Source organism: Lichenostomus cassidix, chromosome 1Aa, assembly GCF_008360975.1.
Source record: "Lichenostomus cassidix isolate B80296 chromosome 1Aa, HeHo_3.0, whole genome shotgun sequence".
NCBI lineage: Eukaryota > Metazoa > Chordata > Aves > Passeriformes > Meliphagidae > Lichenostomus > Lichenostomus cassidix.
Genome location: NC_139480.1, coordinates 35206612 through 35226457, shown reverse-complemented (window position 1 = coordinate 35226457; position 19846 = coordinate 35206612). Strand labels below are relative to the sequence as shown.

The window sequence follows — 19846 nt, the reverse complement described above, 5'->3', positions numbered from 1 at the left end:
TCTATAAAGTTCTGTGTAATATCAGCTAAATATTTCATCCAAAAATAAATTATAAATGAGGTGGTTATAAATATTATGAAGCTACCTAAAACTGACTCATTTCAGTACCAGTGCTAGCAGTGCACCTTACCAAATTTAGAAAAATTATGTGGGCAAAGAACAAATACTACAAATTCTTTGTCAGTGCATGCTGTCTCCTGCCTGCCTAACAGTACCTTTTACACTAAAACACAAAAGGCTTCATTTTCAAAAGTGACAAGCAACGTTGAGTGCTGAATCAAAGATGGATACAAAGAAGCTTGGTTTAAGCAGTGTTAAGTGTCTGTCCTAACAGCTGCCTCTTCACCCTGCAATAAAGGCTCTTAATCTCTCCAACATCCTCCGTTCCGCCTTGCACAGTGCAAAACATCTTGCAGAATTGCACACGTGGTGCTGATCATGCAAACCCCATCACCGTGTCGTCCTTCACCCATAAGCATAACCCCTTGACTAGAGCACAGATATGAGACTTCTCTGATTGGAGCACAAGGATGTGTTATGGGCTGAGAAGGAACCACAGGAATAAGAGTAGCGCTTTAGCTATGTTTATAACTCCCCAGTACGTTCTCAGAGACTTAGTACAAAGCATTTTTCAGCATATTCAGTGTTCAGTTCTGATTTTTCCTCTGAATACTGTGAATTTAGGCAAGATTAAAATATAATTCCTATGATTGTTTCTCTTTCTTTAGTAAACTTTCCTAAGAGTCCCCCACCAAAGTATCTCCTCCATAAAACCTGAGATCCTACTATTGAGTGTGAAGGCTCATAACATAAAAGGGATAAGAAAAAAAAAACATTATCAGCAACTTTAAAAAGAAAGAGGAAGAAGATATAAAAAATGGAGGATGTTGGAAGTTTTATCCTCTGATCTACAATGGGGAACTCCCATCTCTGATTTTTCCAAAGCCAACAAAATATGACATTTATCCACCCTCATCCCTCCTTTAAAACTTGTCTCTGCCAAATGCTGTCTGGGCTTATCCCAACCTGTTTTTCCCCTCACTAAAGCCCCCACTTTAAAGACCTTTTCCATTTCCCTGGTACCCCATGTTTGCCTCTTCCAGCTACACAACTTTAATGCTCCAACTCTGGCTCATGCCTGCACCCTGCCGTGCCACTTCTCCTCTCCCACCCCCTGCATGTTAAGCAGCTCCCCACGAGCACTGCTGTCCTTATTCTCCTCTTCATCTCCCGAAGACTTCACTCTACATTAAAACACAGCGCTGCCCTCAAGTACATGCTCCTTTCCTCAGCATGAAATTAATTAATGTGAGTCAATTAACTAGATTGTGCATCTAGCAATTCCTGAGAGTTAGTATTAGCAAATAAGATGAGGAAAGTGGCACATTCTGCAGTGACAATAAAATACAACAGCAGCTTTTCTCTGTCAGCCTAACTTCTATCAGGATACAAGTGCTGCCGCCACACAGGAAGCAATGACACGAGACAGTGATTTTGTCTTCTTTAGCTAATTCTAACTCTGAAAGTTGCCCATATACTGCACACCAGAGCATCCTGGAAGTCTCCCAGTGAGAAGAGCTTCTCAGAAAAAAAAGCTGTGAAATGGTTTAGGAAATAAAGTGTTAAACTATAATTGGCATTTCTGCAGTCTTTGCTAGGAGCAAAATCTTGCTGGAGACAGCAGCACAGATATGTAATGGAAGAGATTTTAAGACTATTTCCTATTCTGATTTTTTTAAAAAATGCAATGATCAGAAAGGCCTCTAAAACTAAAAAAGCAAGACAAAAAAATGGGACTTTCTAGTTGCTTTTACACAAAAAAAAAAAAAAAAACCTATTGCAATAGGGAGTCCATAGCACAAGGGCTGCACCAGTAAAAGCAGCAAAGGCATGTTTCCATCACGTGCCCAAGGCAGGCAGGCTTTCTTCAGGTCACTCACAGAGGCAGCCCCTCTGCCTGTTCCTTTGGAGGAGCAGCACTGTGCAGCACTGTCCTCTCTCAGGCTGCTGGGGTTAAGGATGTCCTTATGCACAAGATGTCAAAGGACAAGATCTATTAGTGTCACAGAGATGGCCTCTGCTCCAGTGTGTATTTCAAGAGAAGGAGCACCTCACACTTCCTCACTCTTCGGCAAGAACAAGCATTTTCAAGTCCCTGCTTGACCAGCTAAAAAAATTATTAAATCAATATCTGGCAGTGCTCACACACAGTTCTGTGATCCACTAAGGACTCTTGATTTTTTCATCTCATTGCTGTTAATTCCATTTCATCTCTGTCTAATACACTGACACCTTGCTTTCCTGGAGCCTGTTCCCTTCATCATTATTATGGCTGATACAGAGACATTTAGGTCAGTCCAGATGAACTAGGGGTGCCACAGCTACTCCCTACGTAGAAACACAATAGTTGTTTCTGGTAGAAACACTGATACAGGCACAATGTTTCAGGTATAGTAAAGATGAAAGGCATAACAAGAAAACACTCAAAGGACCTGAGAAAATGGAAGATGAGAGGATATTTCTCAGACACAGGGAGGTAAATGAGCCCTTTGTTTTCTATTTATATTTTGTTAGCCCTCTTTCCTCAGTTTATGGAACAATATTTGCCCATATTATGATCCTTTTTTATTACATAATTAATACTATATATGCTACATTAATCCACAATTGCTCTAAGAACATAGCAAAGATAGTAATCAGCATTCCCCTTGTGCTCCTAACATTTTGGTTTGTGTTTAACCATCTCCTTAGCTGATAAGTGGACAGAGTAAGTTCCCCATCATTGCTCAAGTAATAATGCCATACAACTAAGTAAGAATACACACGGCAATCTCCAAACACAGCTACACTTTTACTATGCAAATAATTATCAGTAAAGGGACAAGCACAGCCCTTTTTCTGCAAAGCCTGAATAAATAAATGAGCTTTGTCTAGGAAATTCAGAACAGACTTGAAGGGAAATACATTCTGCAGTTAATCATTCCTCTTGGAGTGACTGCTGAGCAGCTCTGTAGCCCACTGTAAAGCCTTTCAGCTGTCGCAATTACTACAAGGTGTCAGACCCATGAGATGTACAGCTCTGGTTTTGCTGGTCATGTCCGTGGCTTGCGCTGTTCAACCGAATTTTCCCCAGTTTAGCTACATGGAGAAAAGCACCGAGGTTTACCACACTACAGCATGTATGAATATCCTTCCCAGATCCTGATTTGTACCTCTTCCTGTATTTCTCCTTCCTCACAGCCAGATGTGTTCAGTGCCTAGCAAGACATTTCCCTTTAGGATATTATCATGAACAAGCAAAGATTAGCTATGGAAACTGCATGCATGATAAGAACACAGTACAAATGAACATTATCCCAGCAACATTAACTTAATTATTTTGATAACATTGGAAAGGTTATTTCTCTACTTTTGCAGAGACAAGCTCTGTATATTTTTAGAGGGCAAAACACACCCACAACCAGAAAGCTTTGGTCTGCTCTTCAATATAGTATATAAAAGGTTTATGGATTTCATCAAAACTGGTTAGTTTATTGTCTAGACCAAAGATTATTTTTCATAAGATTTTTTGTCATATCTGTGCGCTGTTTTGTAATGATGGATGAGACTAGAGCCTTAAAATCATCATTTTCTATAAGCAGGGAAACCCACTGAACCCTGTCAAATGGAATATCACCTTCTCCCCTGGAGCCTTATAATGTAAGGGCATAATCTATTCTCACAGGGGTATACAAGAGTCCAGGACCAAACCTACACTTAACTAAAGGATTGTTATACGGGGATAGAATATGAATTATACCGTTATAATAGGAGTTTTAAAGTTTTGCCTGCATAAGCTGAAATTGCTACTGAAACATTATATCAACCACAGGCTTTAGCACTCAAATCAAAGCTGGTGATTTTGGCCCTTCTAAGGAATGATGTTTCTAGAAACAGTGTCTGTCGTTGTTAGTTTTATTTTCTCATAAAATGAGAACTATGGATCATGTGAAGGCGTAAGTGTCAAACAAAATCTATGTTCAGTTTACAAAGATGTGAAATTGTATACCTTCTATAATTCCAATCCAAATGTTAGAGTTTAGCAAGCCATACAGTTGATTGTATGCACAGAAATAAATCACAGTTTGTATATGTATGGCTCTTGAAACACATTTTTCTACAGGTATAATGACAAGGAGCACAAATGTACAGGAGATTGGAAAATCAAGTATATGTAATCATTCTCTTCTGTAGAAGAATTAAAGACACTTATAGTAATGGACTAGGCATCAACCACTGCCAAAGGTATCAACAATTTTCACTTTCACTGTTTATCACTTAGAAAAATCTGCCTGCTGCTTCTGTTTTCCTCTATATGGTTTTAGAGTTAAAAATTAAATATGCAGCTTCACATTTCATTTTTAACAGTTAATTGCTGCATAAATACACAGCATAAAGCAAAGCACAGACATTTTACAAAACTAGAATGGTTCTGAAATATTCAGTTGCCTCCTTATTTGCATTTCTTATGCAGTGGATACATCTGAAAGATGTAGACTACTCTGAAGCAACTCTTTCTACAGTAAGGCAAAGTTAAATTTGCCTAGAGACTATCTGAACCAAAAATTTAAACTCCTCATCATTTTGAAGGCAATAGAATTGACATTTATTGCTGTGCCTTACCAAACTACAGCCCCACCTCTGGATAACTAAGGACTACAGGGCAGATGGATGTTTCAAGAGCCTTCCCTGGAGCCTTCCAGTGCATACTGTGTTGGCTGTTTAGATGATAAACTCCTAGAAATGCCTGGACCTGAACATTTTTCTGTGTTTTGTGCAGCTCTACTTCTTATGGTGTTTAAAATGATCATCACGATTAATCCATAGATAAACTGCCCTAAGGAAGCCAATGTTGCCTGCCCTGCAAGAGCATGGCCTCAAATGTGGCATAAATACCATTTGCTTCCCGTTATTTACAGTGCCTGTTACGGCTCCCCAGGGAGCCATGCGTCCAAAGCCTAAATTCACAGGTCATGCAGGGGAGGTAAGCACCAACTTTATTGCACTGTGAATTAGGCCACCGATCTGTAACACCCCCAAAGCCTGCATGCGGATGATGTTTATATATATATCATCAGCAGACATCAGCAAACCCTTGCCAACTTCCTGACCAAAGCCACTCGCTGGACAAGCCACAACTCTGCATTGCACAATAGTGCTACCACCCCTCCTGGTGAACCTGTAGAAAAACTGTCATGTCATACAAAGTTCAGCTCTTTCAATATTAAAAACCAAGGTAGAGTAATGCATCTCAAATTATCAAATGACCACACAGTAATGTGATTTTCCCTGTCTACTGCTTTCACAATAACTGAAGCAATAGTCACTTCAGCAGTGGGAAAAAAGAGAGAAAAAATAAACAAACAACTGAAAAATATCTAGGTCATTGCTAGCTAAAAGATTAAATTTATTTTCGGTATATCAACCTTGTTTTTAACTTAATTTGATGGTAGAAAAGGACACTATTGACACATGGCCATTGTGCCTTCTCAGAAACATGTGCCTGTGGGCAGTGCATGAACGAATTGCATGGTCAGTGTTATAACACTCAGACAACAATTTATAACTAAGTCACAGGACTTTAATATATGTTGGACGATTAATATAAGATGGATGATTTTTGAAAGGCAAAATACATAGGTAAGTTTCACCTTTTGCTAAATGTACATGGTTCCTGTTCTTTGGTATTTATTCTTACATAACATGACTTTCAAATTACTTCAACTGGGAAGCAGCAAATTAGCTCCATCTGCTAACTGGCTGGAGTAAACAACCCATCTGTAAAGCTTTCCTTGGGCAAGGGGTTTCTTTCCCATTTGTGCTTAAAAGGATGTGGAAGCACTGAGAAAAACAAATCCAAAGGGGGAAGAGAAGGGCAAAGAGACTTGCCAAAGGACATACATATATGTACTATACTGCCTGTTACATTTCTAAATTCCTGTCAGGGCTCACGTGGATATCTTTCTCTGTGCTCTAGCACTGAATCTTATTTCCAATGTTTAGAAACAATAATTGTGATAAAATCTATGGACAAAATCTCCTAAGAAACCCAGGAGAATTTACCCTGCTGGTGTAGAATACTGCTGTTCCACATATGACAACATACAGTTTGAATTAAAAATTAATGTCACGTATGAAAATAAAACCAAGTCTAATTCTCACCTGTACTGGGTTTGCATGACAAGGTTTTGGTAGCAGGGGCATTACAGAGATGGCTTCTGGGAGAAGCTGACAGAATCTTACCCCATGTTCAGTAGAGCCCAGGAAAGACCCACTGCCGGCCAAGGACAAACCCATCAGTGACTGTGCTAGCACTGCTGAGGTAATGTGGGGGGAAAACTGCTGGGAAACAGCAGCTGGAGAAAGGTGAATATGCAAGAGGAACAGCCCTGCAGACACTGAGGTCAATGCAGAAGAAGGGGCAGGAGGTGCTCCAGGCACTGGAGCAGAGATTCCCCTGCAGCCTGTGGTGCAGCCCATGGTGAGGCAGGATGTGACCCGGCAGCACCTGGAGGTCCATGGAGGAGCAGAGATCCATCTGCAGCCCATGGAGGACCCCAGCTGGAGCAGGTGGAGGCCTGAAGGAGGCTGTGACCCTGTGGGAAGCCAACACTGGAGCAGGGTCTTGGCAGGACTTGTGACCCCACAGGGGACCCACAGTGGAGCAGCCTATTCCTGAAGGATTGCACTCTCTGAGAGGGAGCAGTTCATGAAGAACTGCAGCCAATGGGAAAGACTCTTGGAGCAGTTTGTAGAGGACTGTATCCTACAGGAGGGATTCCATGCTGTAGCAAGGGAAGAGTGTGAGGATCCCTCCACCTGAGAAGGAAGGAGCAGTAGAGACATGTGATGAACTAACTGCAGGCTCCATTTTTGTTCCCCTGCACTGCTGGGGGGGGAACAAGGCAGAGAAAAGCCCTAGTGAAGTTAAGCCTGGAAAGAGGGAGAGGTGCAGGGAATGTGGTTTAGGATTTTGGTTTATTAATGCAGTACCTTTCTCTGCTTTCTCTGATTTGATTTGTAATAATTTCTGCCTGGCCCCAAGTCAAAGTTTGTTTTTCCCGTGATGGTAACTTGTGAGTGATCTCTCCCTGTCCTTATCTCAACCCATGACTCTTTCATTATATTTCTCTCTTCGTAGCTCAGTGATAGGGCAGCTTTGATAGAGGAGGGCAGTGATAGAGCAGCTTTGGTGGGCAGCTGGCATTCAGCCAGGGTCAACCCACCATATCACCACGGTATCATTTACACCCCCAGCAGTCTTTATTCATGAATTACAGCAGCAGTTACTTCAATCAATACTGAGTACCTAGAAAATCTATTTAAGAAAGTCTCTACAATACTTAGAAGGCTTAACACATCTGTTTTAGTCAATCAAAAAACTAATAATCACTGTTCTGGGTAGTAAAATCCAGTCATGTTATATAACACATATATACACTTGCATAAAAGAAATTTTCAAGAGAATAAGGGACAATCTCTCTTCTGCTGCACTGAGCTGTGAGTCATGAACACTTCCAACAGTCCACATTCAGTTGTTTTGTCTCTTTTTCACAAAGGAACTAATTTTAGCCTAGAACTTAGACAGATGCTTAATAGCCTGTTAGGTTGTTCCAATACAGCCAGAAAAACAACTATTTATTATGTGTCATGTTTGAGTTCCATAGCATTCACGTTCTAAAAAAGCATAATGAACTTCTAAATACTTTCCAATAAATATAACTATAATTTAGGCCTCCCTCAACAGGAATATTCTGTAAGTTCCAGACATGTCAAGCAAAAATTTATATTAGATTTTACCTTTTAATAATTTAAATCCACTGGACAAACACAGAATATTCCAGGTTAATAGTGTGCCCTCTTTGGCACTGAGCATGAACAGGTTAACACAGAAACTTCAAATGCTATCTTACAATTCTCTAGCATCAGCTAGCAACAGCTATTCTTGGCCTTAAAATATGATGCCAAAACTCCTTGAAACAATAAGGACACCCCAGGATCAGCCAGGAATGTCAGCTTGTCTCTGGGATGAAGGAAGCATATAGACCCAGCTGGGAACAGGAACAAAGCAATCTAAGAAGTGGAAACTGGGTAGAGACAGAGATGCTGATTTCAACCAGTGTAACAGTTCCCATGGGACCAGTTCAGCTGGCTCCAAAAATGAAACAGCTGGAACCCCCTGCCTTATACAGAGGTCCAGTCAGCTCCTGACTGCTTGCCAAGTCAAGCACAGTCTGTATCTGACACACATTTACATCTGCATACTCAGTGTATGTGCATGGAGAGGTCCACTCCAAAGAATTTCTTTAGAAGTATCAGACCTTCCAACCACGTTCCTAATTACTTCATGGAGTGTGACAAAATCAAAAGAAAAGATGAAGAAACAGGTGTGTGATGCAAGCCACCGTCACAGAGAATTGTCAGGATGCAATTGGCCATTTTTTTCAATTCTTTCAATTAGCCTGAACTTTACTGTGGTTCAAATTAAAGCATCTTCACATGCTATTGATCCCAAGCAAAGGTCAGATTTCTAAAAAAACCATCTTCATAAAAATGCACATGTAATGCACTTATTTAAACAACTACAGCTTCTTGAAAGATAGTAATTGAGAAATACAAGTACCTGTTGTCCCCATGGGCAGGATCCTTGGGTTTAGCATCACTATCATAAACAAAACGCTCTTGTGAGATGACTATGATGTTGTCTGTAGTTTCATTTCCCAAGATAGTGATAACAGGATAACCCATCTGTAGTGTCCACTGATCCATTACTTCTTGGATATTTACAGATTTTCCAACCCTTTTTAAAGCCTTGAAGGAAAAAACAAGTTTAAATACAGTGAAGCAGTATCAACACATAAAACCTTTTTTTTGTCCCTGGGATCATGACTGGTTTTGGAGGTTAAAATAACCATCACACATGTGTGCAGACACACACACACACACAAACACACACACACACACTTCCACCCAATACATACACACTACATAACTGAACTTAAGGCTCTGTGTATCTTAAAAATAAATGTTGAGTAATCTTGACAGATATTTGAAGTGCCTTAATTTCTAAAAACACAGAAATTCTCAATTCTGAAAATCAAATTACTAGTTATTTTAAAATACTGTCCCTTATGTCCAAAGTGAGGCTATATATACCAAAATATCCCCTGCTGCTTCTTAAACTGCACCTGTCACAACACATGGAGGATTAATGTGCTCGTATTTGATTCCGTATGTCAATAAAAATGCTGTTTTACAAGTGGATTTCCATCTGAAACACAAAGAGAGACTATGGCATCGTGGGAGATGAGACTTGATAGGAGGAGAAAGAGGCATCATTTGTTCCTCAGTGATGGACATGCTCCTAGTTGTCGAACAGTCCAAGATCACAGACTGAGCAACCTCTGATGAATACAAGCAGAAGATGTCTTCAGAACTGAAGCTGCAATTGCACTGCATTAGGAACAAAGGGGCTGGCAACAAATGCATTTACAGCTGAGGCAAATGGAATTATTAGCTGCAACAGTAGATATGAGCATCCAGTACAGCTATAGTGGTTATGGACCACAATACAGTCTCATTTTTGTTCTACTTGATTAGCTGAGGATTCTGTTGTTCTTTCAAGACAACATTCATTCCTCCAACCTCCCATTGCCCAGAACTGTTGCAGAGGCTTTAACAGAGGAAAGCAAGAATTATTTTTGCAGTGACATTCAGCTACAGATTAAGACATAGATTTAAAAGCCTGACTGTATGCTACATGTCTCAACCCTCATTAGCAGTCAGTACAGACACAGGACTCGATTCAGTTGCCCACATGTAGGTAACTAATCTGATTTGACCTTTACCTGCCACTCCAGAAGGGCCCAGATGTCCCCATATGCTAAATTGATTAGACACACATGAATGTCTTGAACATCCTACTGCACCTAATCTGGCACTAGTTGCCTGTGTTTGAACAACTATCTCAAGTCTCTAGTCAACAGTTCAGGCTTATTATAAAACAATCATGTAGTGGCCAGCCAAGTGAAATACTCTCTTTTCTCTGCTGACTATATTGGCTAGATTTCTAGGACTCCAATTGTTTCTGCTCACCTAGTGTCAAAAGACATCCTAAAATATGCAGCACATTCTTTCAGAACTGGTGTACCTACCACAGACATGCTTCTCATGTGGCAGCTGGAAGCCAGGTAAGATAAATTAAGGTAAACACTGTTACAAGTCTGTGAATGGGCAACTGAAGACTCAGTCAGAACAACTGGATCTTGGACACCTAGTTTACATGTACATCCCTGCTTGTCTAGATAAATGCAGATGTCTTGACCTCCAGCTGAACCCTAGCTGTGGTGTCAATAGATATGACTAGATTGTCGTGTTTTGTATGGCTTGAACTGGTACTCTCTGGTACTCTGAACTGTCTGACTGCACTCCACGTTGCCTTGTACTCCGTCCTTATTTCTGGAGAAGACTCAGACTACCTCAGACTAGCCCCAAAGAGGAGAAATTCAGGCATGTTTTGCTCATCATAAAAAAATTATAGTCTGCCATTATGGATCCCTAGACCAGGCTCAAGAACTCAAGCCAAGCTTGGATATAGTAATATGTCTCTACAGCATATCAAATGTTACAGTAAATAGTTCTCTGTTTACACCAAACTTTAAAGCATTACTAGTTTTGTCCCTTCACAAAAATCTTAGCTCCATACAAAATCCCAAAGACACGTGATGGAAATGCCAAAGCTCAGCACTTTTGTGTGCTTTCCAGCGCTCTCCACCTTGCTGCTGGAGCATGCATGACCTCAGCATGCTGCCACTGAAGTCAGTGATATCAGATTCCATGAAGTATCTTTCACCACACATCTGTGACATAGCACATGCAGGGAAATATATTCTAACATAACAAAGAATAGAAATGCTGCAAAACTCCTTTTAATGTTGCCAGTGGGTTAATTCAAATGGCGTTTCTTTGCATCAGTTTTTATATTTGCTCTGTAAGATCTCAATATGCACTATTGACTCCTGACCTCACCAAGAAAAATACGACAGCAAATTCCTGTTTCTCAGTGCAATAGATTAGAGCATTTTACCTTTGACAATGTGTTCCAGAGATCATTTCTGGCTGCATTACCATACTTGTGAATGGTTAAATAGTCCTACAGAAATAAAATAAAAATACAAATCAGTATTACTATACACAAGCCAAACAACTAGAGCTGTGCATCACTGCTATTACAGGTTAAATCACATCAATATTTGCATTTGTTAGAAACCTAGAAATATACAATATGTTCATCCTAAGGGAATAAATAAACAGTTTCTTAAGCTAGTTTGCAATGCAAAAATTGTTGCTAAAAATTTCATTTACAACATTTTATGTTCTTCCTTTTCTGTGTAAGTCATTCCGTAAGCTAAATTTTTACATATATATATTTAGAATATGCCTAACCTTTGGAGGGGTTCTTAGGTAATTGTCGGCCATGAAAGGAGAAAATGCTGAAACACAGTTCCAGTTGCTATTTTAGCAGGTCATTCTGCTTTTTCTAGTGTCAAAAATTTGCTCACTCAGATGACAGTTGTATTCATCACAGAAGATTTAACGGAACAATAACTTATCTGAACTACAAACTCTTATCTAAGGGGATCCTGGCCCTTCAATGCCAAAATACATCATACTGGCAACTAGGGCTGTAACAGGTTATCACAAAGGCTGTCCTCAACAGGGAGGAGTGGACGAGGTGTGACAGGAGCCCAACTCTGTGCTTGTGCACAGGTACCTACCTGTGTGTTTTCATGCCATATGTGACTCAAGAGTCTGACGTTATAAACTGAATGCTTTCACTTACTCTGCCACAGTTTCAATAATTGAAGGTCCATTCTTCTCCCATAACAACCAGAAAAATAATTCCTGATAAGTTTACATAATATTAAAATAACTTCCCATATTAATAGTTTAAGCATATGACCAGCTTAGGTCTAGGTCTTTCAGGCATAAAACACTTCCTATTTTTAATGACTTCTTGAGAGACAACACTGTTGTTTCCCACCATCTTACATCCCTTCACAACAGCTCATTTAATTACAAAAGTGAAAATTGGCAGTGATTATTTGAATAACACACATTTCAAGAATTTGATTGGAAGAATTAAAACAAATCAGAGATTGTACATCAACTGGTTCTCCTACAAATGAATTTCTACCATCTTCACTTTACACAATGGTAGAAGACAAACCCTAATTTACTGCACAATGATAAAACTGGGACAAATTTGCTGACTGAGTTATCTGTGCTTTGTGTGAAGTAAGATACTTTGGGAATAATTAGTATTTGGAAAGCAAATTTTCTGATACACAAATGGTAGCACCTGTGACAGATTTAGCTTTTGTCAGCCAACTCATAGTAAAACGAGCAACAACTCCCATTTAATCACAGACTAGGAAGGCTAAATGAGAACACTGACTCTGTAAATGCAGCGCTGAGTCTTAACAATGTCATGAGACTAACTCAGAAAAAAGACAGTTATTGTATAGGCTATACCTATAGCACACTGTGCTTCCATTTTGTCTAAAAATACAGAATCATTTAGGGCACAGTGAAACATTCAATAGCTTCCGAAGCTAAAGAACTTGAATTGCAAATTAGAAAGCTAAAATAGGAATAAACAAAAGTGAGACAAGGTAAATAAATAACAACAAATATATGATCCACATCTTAAGCAGTACTAGAAAATGCTGCATATATTGGTCCGTCTGAGAGATTCTTTCAGAACAATTACAGAGTAAAATAAAATGGGTGGAACACTTGAGGACTCCATACAGGCAATAATTCTGTTTACCAATCTACCATTAGACATTATATATGACTTTTTCATTTTGTTTTCAGAAAGACTGCAAAGAGATTAAATGCTTCTGCCCTTTTCTTTTGGGTTTTATTTGGTTTGGGTTTTTTTTCCTCCCAGTACCCACACAGAGAAGTTTAAATGTGCTTGTTACTCAGTTAAAAATTTATTATCCTCCAATCTCACACATTTATCTCAAAAAGAAAAACAAAAGGAATCCTAACTTCTATCCTGAAATAAAAAAATATGATTAGAAACACAACATCTGGGTGCAGTCCTCGTACCATACAACGTAATCATCAATTTTGACATAATTTCATGAAAGTTGCATCAAGACCATAAACACAGCATAAAACCAGGAGTGTTTTCAAATGCATACTACACGAAAAGCAGTGCTAAGTGACAGTGTGCATCAAAATGGGCTTTCAGCAGTAAATCTACATTGCAATCTCAAATCTGATTGTGCTTCTCAGAAGCAAAAGAGCAAAAGCCTTCTGAACCAGGTCCCTTCAAATATCCTACTGTTCCTATCCTGATAAATTCTTTTCAACAATAACCAGTAGCAGACACCGGGAAACAGTATAAAACCAGAAAAGCATACAGTGGTACCTCCCACAACTGCTCTTCCATCATTCAGCACTTCATGCCACAAGAAATCCTAAGCAGATTAACATACTTGCATTTAATAATTTAATAATTCTGTGAATTTGATTGGTTGCTTTCTGAACCTATACAAATTAGCATTTGCAACACCTTATGAAACAGCATCTCCCACTGTGATCTGTTGTGTGATACCTGTTCCAAATGCCTGCCTGTCTGCTGGTTTCATCTGCTGCTTCCTACTTTTGACACTGCAAGACAGGGCATTAGTGTTCCCCACTTCACTCTCCCCAGGCCACTCATGTTTTTACAGATCTATATGAAATGTATCCCCACCCCAGAGCTTAAATAGAGCTTACGTGGAGAATTTCACCAGATCCAAACAATTCCAGCTCTCCTGAGAAGTTACACTTAGTTACTGCCAGCCCAGCTGCTGACTCCAAAGGTTAGTTTGGATAGTTTCTGTGACCCTGCCTGAACTTTCATTACCAGATGATCAGCCTCACTTCTTCCTCCATTGATAGGCATTCAGCTTAAACAGGAAAAGGAAAGACATATGACATCAAATACATATCAGGAAGTGCTTGTCTGTTCTAAGGATGGAACAAGCACGACTATAATCCATTTTTCCTCCTGGGGGCCCATATCTAAGTCTTAAGCAGCTTGCAAAGGGGCAGAATACATGCTCTCATTCACTGTTATTCTCCAGGGTAGGAGTATTAGCCACCCATTTGCCTGTACATTCAGTAGAAAAACCAAAGCAAACAGAAGAGAGATGCAAGCCACAGAATAGAAAAGGAGAATGACACTGAAAACACAGCTGTCTGAATCTAAAGCTGTGCTCAGCAGAGCTCCAAAGGAGGCAAAGTGACTTAAAGCCACTTATTCATAAACACATATGCCCAAAACCATCTGGCTGCAAGGCTGCTTCCCATCATAAACTTGCAAGTCTATCACCGACAAAAGCTGTTCCATCAACTGGAGTATGCTGGAGCATGAGGATATGCATTAGCCACCTTCCTTTCAGCTATAACCCCACAGTATATGTGAACACAAAAGACGGCATGAAAAGCTCTTTAGCAACTCAAGAGTGCTCTTCTACAAGTCTTCCACTCTCCTTCACTGTAATGCTGCCTCTAAATTTTCTCATTGTCATGGAGAAAGTAGGAAGGGAGTTTGCAGACCCCAGGGCACTGTCATTCAACATGGAAATTAATTAATACACACACAAAAAAATAACCATTTGGGTTTACATTTTCAGCACGTATCCTCTTGTGATATTCTTCGTAGTATCTTGGCATTAAAACATGAAAACAGAGACCATTTACTGCACAACCAAAACATACGATCTTTCCAAAAATCCCAACAGATTTAGACTACTGTATAATGTGTTATCAAACAGTAATCCTAATCACCCCCAAAAAAAGAATGAAAAGGCTCAATGCTTTTGAAATTATTTCTTGAAAACTGGAGCAGATAGCTTGAACAGTAGTAGGAAAAGTGAAAAACGCTAAAGGATTTTGAAAGACGGTTTTAGTAATGCTATATTGATTAAGCTTGCAGACCTTTTATTGTACGAGATCTTTTTAAGAAAAGAAGATAATTTAAAGGGAAAAAGTCATTCATTCCTTCGCAGTACTAGTTTGCAATATTACCTAGTAACTAAGCCTCTTGGGTTTCAAAGAAATGAACCACCCCACTATCCAACATGACAATGCTCACAACTAATAAAAGGTAGTGACTGATAAATGCCAAAAGGTTAAACAAGCGTAAAGGGGAAATAAGTCTCCAAACATGTGTCTTACTTTGTGGGGAGATTTAAGATCTATAAACAGAAACTGAAATACCAATTCTAAGACTAAACTCCTTTCTCAGTTAATCTGTATGAAGTTGATTGGTCAGCTCAAGGAACAGCTCCTGACTTACATGAGTGGTGCTGAGATCTGAAACAGATTGACATTGAACAACTTCACTTGTCTCCTAAAGATAACCAGAAAATTCCACCATATGAGTGAGTAAAAAAGTAGCAAACTATTTTCATCTTGAATTCTTGTGGCTACATTCCTACTTTCTCAAGGCTCAGGAAAAACAGACTTGCCTCTACCTCCCTTTTTTGTATTTCATTCCTTCTCCTCAGTGCACATTCTCCTCCCTTCGGACTACAATATGTTCTTGTTCAATGGTTTTATACATGACTGCTGTATCACCAAAGATTTAAAGCAACAAATAAAAACATTTAGTTCAGGTAGAAATCATGCTCTAAGGCTCCCGGTATCAAACCCAGTGTGTTTGTTTTCCTAGAAATTTATATACCTAATCTGAAGCCACCAGACACCATCTGACAGATGCTGACTTTCTGACTGTAACAGGCACCTCTCTCCTCCCTTCCTTCACACGGCTAACATCAAAGCTGCTATCACATACTATCTTGACATTCTCTTAACATTCAAATAAAAAAGCTTGGGCAAGGGTCAGAGGGTACTGCGTATGTTTGCAGTCATGAGCGACAAACGAGGGATTGAGAACCAGGGGTAAAGGACCATGAGCAAGCTACTAAACACTGAAGATTCCCATAAGAGAGGAACACTGCTGAATAGAAAAGCTAATATAGCCAAATAGATTGGCAGTATTTTTCAGCTGTACCATATATGACTAACCCTCGAGAAACAGCCTTAAGGAAAAGAAATGACCACCCTCCTGGCCTACCAGTGCTTCACATTTAAGGGAAACAAAAATTTTATTTTTAAGTGCATTTCTCTAAAAGTGATGCTCAAATGTTCATTTCAAATGTTTAAGTAATGGTAGTGTCAATTCTCTTCAATAAGCTGATTTTTACAGTGACTTAGTTAGCCTTCCATCAGAACTTATGTGTGAACACTGCATTCAGAACTGAAGTAAACTAACTCAGAAACTTCAAGTAATAATTAAAACACTGTCATGAATCAAAGAAAGGGAAATAACATTCAACTTCAGTTTTGAAAGTGCCCACATGGGGCTACAATGAGGTTTAACTAATCCAATTATACTTCCCACCTCCTGCTGCTTTGAATGAACTTTTGTTTAACTTTTGTGTAAAATGTCTACTACCATGAACTTCTTAGCTAGCTTCTAGTTCAAACTCACAAATAGGTAAAAAGAAGCTTTAAAAAGCCTGAAATATGTGCAACATACTTCAAAGCCATAATGCAAGAATTCACTTCAGCTGTGTTTTGCCTTCTCTTGGGGCTACTACCTCAGTCAACACATAAAATCCTGGGGAAGGAGGTCGGTAGAATCCTATCACTGTACAGCAGCTGAAATTCCAGCCCTTAATTTCCAAAAGGTACACATTTAGACTTTTTTCACATATAACAGTGATATGATGCTGACAAACCAGCAGCAATTGGAAAATATCCAGTCAAGATGTCATATCTGCAATTAAATCATTATGTCCAAATAGCAAGCTATAACTACTAATCAGAAAGAGTGAAACTGGAACCACACATGGAAATAAATCTTAATTTTCTCTGGAGCCAATGATGCTGAATGGGCCACATAATTATAGCATTTTACTTTGTCCTTTTTCCTTTGTAATTCATGATACTCCCATTCATTCTCACAATAATCGTATCAGCAGAACTGACATTTCTGGCATTATATGGGCCAATGGGAGTTTTAGCATTGATTCTGTGGGAGAAAATAAGGGCAATGTTGAGAGTATCTCATCCATGGTGTTAGAAGTATAACATTCATTTAGAGGACCCAGACAGGACCTGTGCCCCATTATGCACAGGCTGAGATACAGGAGAAACTAGTAAAAGAAAGGAGGCAAGAGCCATCATTAACTCAATGGGATTGCTTTCTTTTCTCTACCTGCTGCTTGTTGATAACAAACCAGTACTGTAAATCAAAATAAGCCAACTGAAATTGACATCACCCTGTCATTTCCATTCCAATGCAAGAAAAGAAGAAAAACTTCAAATGACTGTAAGGAACTCTATTTTTCAATTCATAATCTTCTGCAGTGCAACTCAGTGAACCCAATGTTAATGGGGCATCTAAAACCAATTAAAAATTTGTATTCAGGCAAATTTCCATCTACTTTAAAATATATCCCACTTTGCTGAGAATTCTTATTGAAATATCAGAAATATTAAATTGAGAGGTTTATTTCCCTTGTAAAATTCAGCTTCACCAGTTAGCTATTAATATGAGGAGGAAGGAGGTTCCATTTTGAAACACAGCAGCAGCAGTTGCAGTGCAGTGGCAAAGCAGTTTGCAAGCAAAGCCTAAAAGGAACACTTAGAAGGACTGCAGTTAGTGCATGGCAGAGTCTGATGGTATCTGCTGTGCAGTGAGAAACCTGCTAGCATATAAAGCTTGGCTTTGAAGACAGATGTATCTGATGTATTATTTGGGAGTGGTACTAACCTACTGAGCTAAGGACAAATGCTACAGAAACAAAGCACTCTCTGAAATTGAACTGTATATATTTGTCTGAATTTGTACATTCACTTAATTCTGTCTTGTCTGGTAATATAATATACTTTAACGTAAAACCACACATTTCTCAATAAATATATTCTTTGTGCACACAAAAAAAAAGATGGGAAGTTTTCCAGAGATATTTGGATGGCACCTGCTAATTGTGACAGGTTGGCTGCTCATTACTCTGTATTAACTTGAACTGTGCCCAAGACCTGTTAACCAGGCAAAAATCTCTGCTGAACTTTTCTGCAACAATTTTCTTTATACGACTCCCAGACTCAGAAAGAAATTATTGCTACTTACTATGAAAAGGTCTCCATAAACCAATCAAGACAACTTACCGTAAGCATACAGTGAATAACAGACAGGGAGGGAGCAACAGTGAAGCTCTGACTTGTAGGTTACTTGCTGTTTGTATCAATTGAGCGAATGTTTCTCATGGTGCAGAACACCTTCACACAATTCAGTCCCTAGAGCTGCACTTTTTTTTTTTTTTTTTTTTCATTTTGGTAAATAAAGACACCTTAAAAATCATTAGCCCTTACATCTGGCTATGTGTGTCTACCTAGCTACAGTAACTTAGATTTAAATGTATGTAGGGGAAGGAAAAGAGGAAGAGGAAGTGAAAAAGGGAGAAGGAAAAGAGAAGGAGAAGGAAAAGAAGAAAGTTTTCACAACAGCTGGTTTTGCAAAGCAGGGATTCAGGACATTTTTTTCTGAATGTCCTCCACTAGACTGAACATAAATAGATTTATTTATTTAATTTCCAATATATATTATGTTTTAACTAGGAGTTCAATCCTGCAACATTTGTGCTGAAAATATCCCCACTGACTTCTAAAGAGCTAATGGAAATTTTGATTGCATAAGAGTGGCAGAATTGCACACAAAATGTTTTCCTTCCACTGCCCTGTAAAATCCACTGAGCTGCCTCGTAGCAACAGAGGTAAGGTTGGCACTGAGCTGCTATCAGGAAAACAATGTAATAGTGTTCTATTCCAAAAGAAAACATTTTCTTAATTAGCTGCTCAGCCTGCTGACATTATCTCAGAATTCATACCTATCACTCTTCCTCTTAATAACTTCTATAATAAAAATGAAAGAGAAAACAGTCCTAGCTGGATTTCATATGCAACAAAAAGAAGCAGCTCACTGAAGGCACACCAAGTGAATAGCTATGCAGTATCTGTAACATCGCTGCCTCTAACATTGCCATAAAGGGCAGCACTGTTCTGAGAAAACAATCTTTGTTTATACACAGTGTGTATACTAATGGTTTTTCTTTCTGTAAGAAGCTTCAGCAGCAGAGCAAAGTAACATTTTATCCTAGGTGAAGGAAACCCCAACTTTCTCCTAAGAAAGGCAATACCATCTGTAACCTTGCTCTGAACCCAGGCACTGGGGACAGTGCTGACTATTGAGGTTCAGCAGCACCCACCATCAACCCTTTTTTATGTGTCCCTGCTGGGATCTCCAACGTGAGCAAAGTGTAACTGAACTGAAATCCTATCTTCAAAGAGTCCATCTTAGATTGAATTCTCCAAAATTTCAGTCAACACCAGAAAGTACTGTAAACTAAAATCCAGAGTGATGTAAATTAGAAGCAAAAGAAATGCTGAGGATGCAAAAAAAGATGAAAGATGTTAACAGTCTTGTATGAAATGCAGTGTAGAAAACAGTGATGTCAGCTCCTATGAGATTTCCTATGACTTCTTATGTCCTCCCTTTAAAATGCTCAAGTTCTCTAGTTGACAATTCTCAGATATAGGGATAAGTAGCAACTAACTCAGAAACAGTTAATTGCAACAACATCAGTGGTGATACTTCGATATTCACCAAGGTCATATACTCCACTTTTCTAAACCAGAGGAGATGGTTTAGAGCAGGATCAGCTGAAAAGTACTT

At 39.1% G+C, this 19846-nt stretch overlaps 1 protein-coding gene across 1 annotated transcript in view; it reads right to left on the bottom strand.

The window, feature by feature from the left end:
- TRHDE (thyrotropin releasing hormone degrading enzyme) overlaps nucleotides 1–19846 on the bottom strand; it is a 193662-nt gene that overhangs the window by 60408 nt on the left and 113408 nt on the right. The window contains exons 8-9 of the mRNA XM_085045076.1: nucleotides 11126–11191; nucleotides 8663–8850 (exon numbers count right to left, since the gene is read on the bottom strand). Of these exons, the coding sequence (XP_084901202.1) occupies nucleotides 8663–8850; nucleotides 11126–11191 (254 nt within the window). The remainder of the gene's footprint in view (nucleotides 1–8662; nucleotides 8851–11125; nucleotides 11192–19846) is intronic.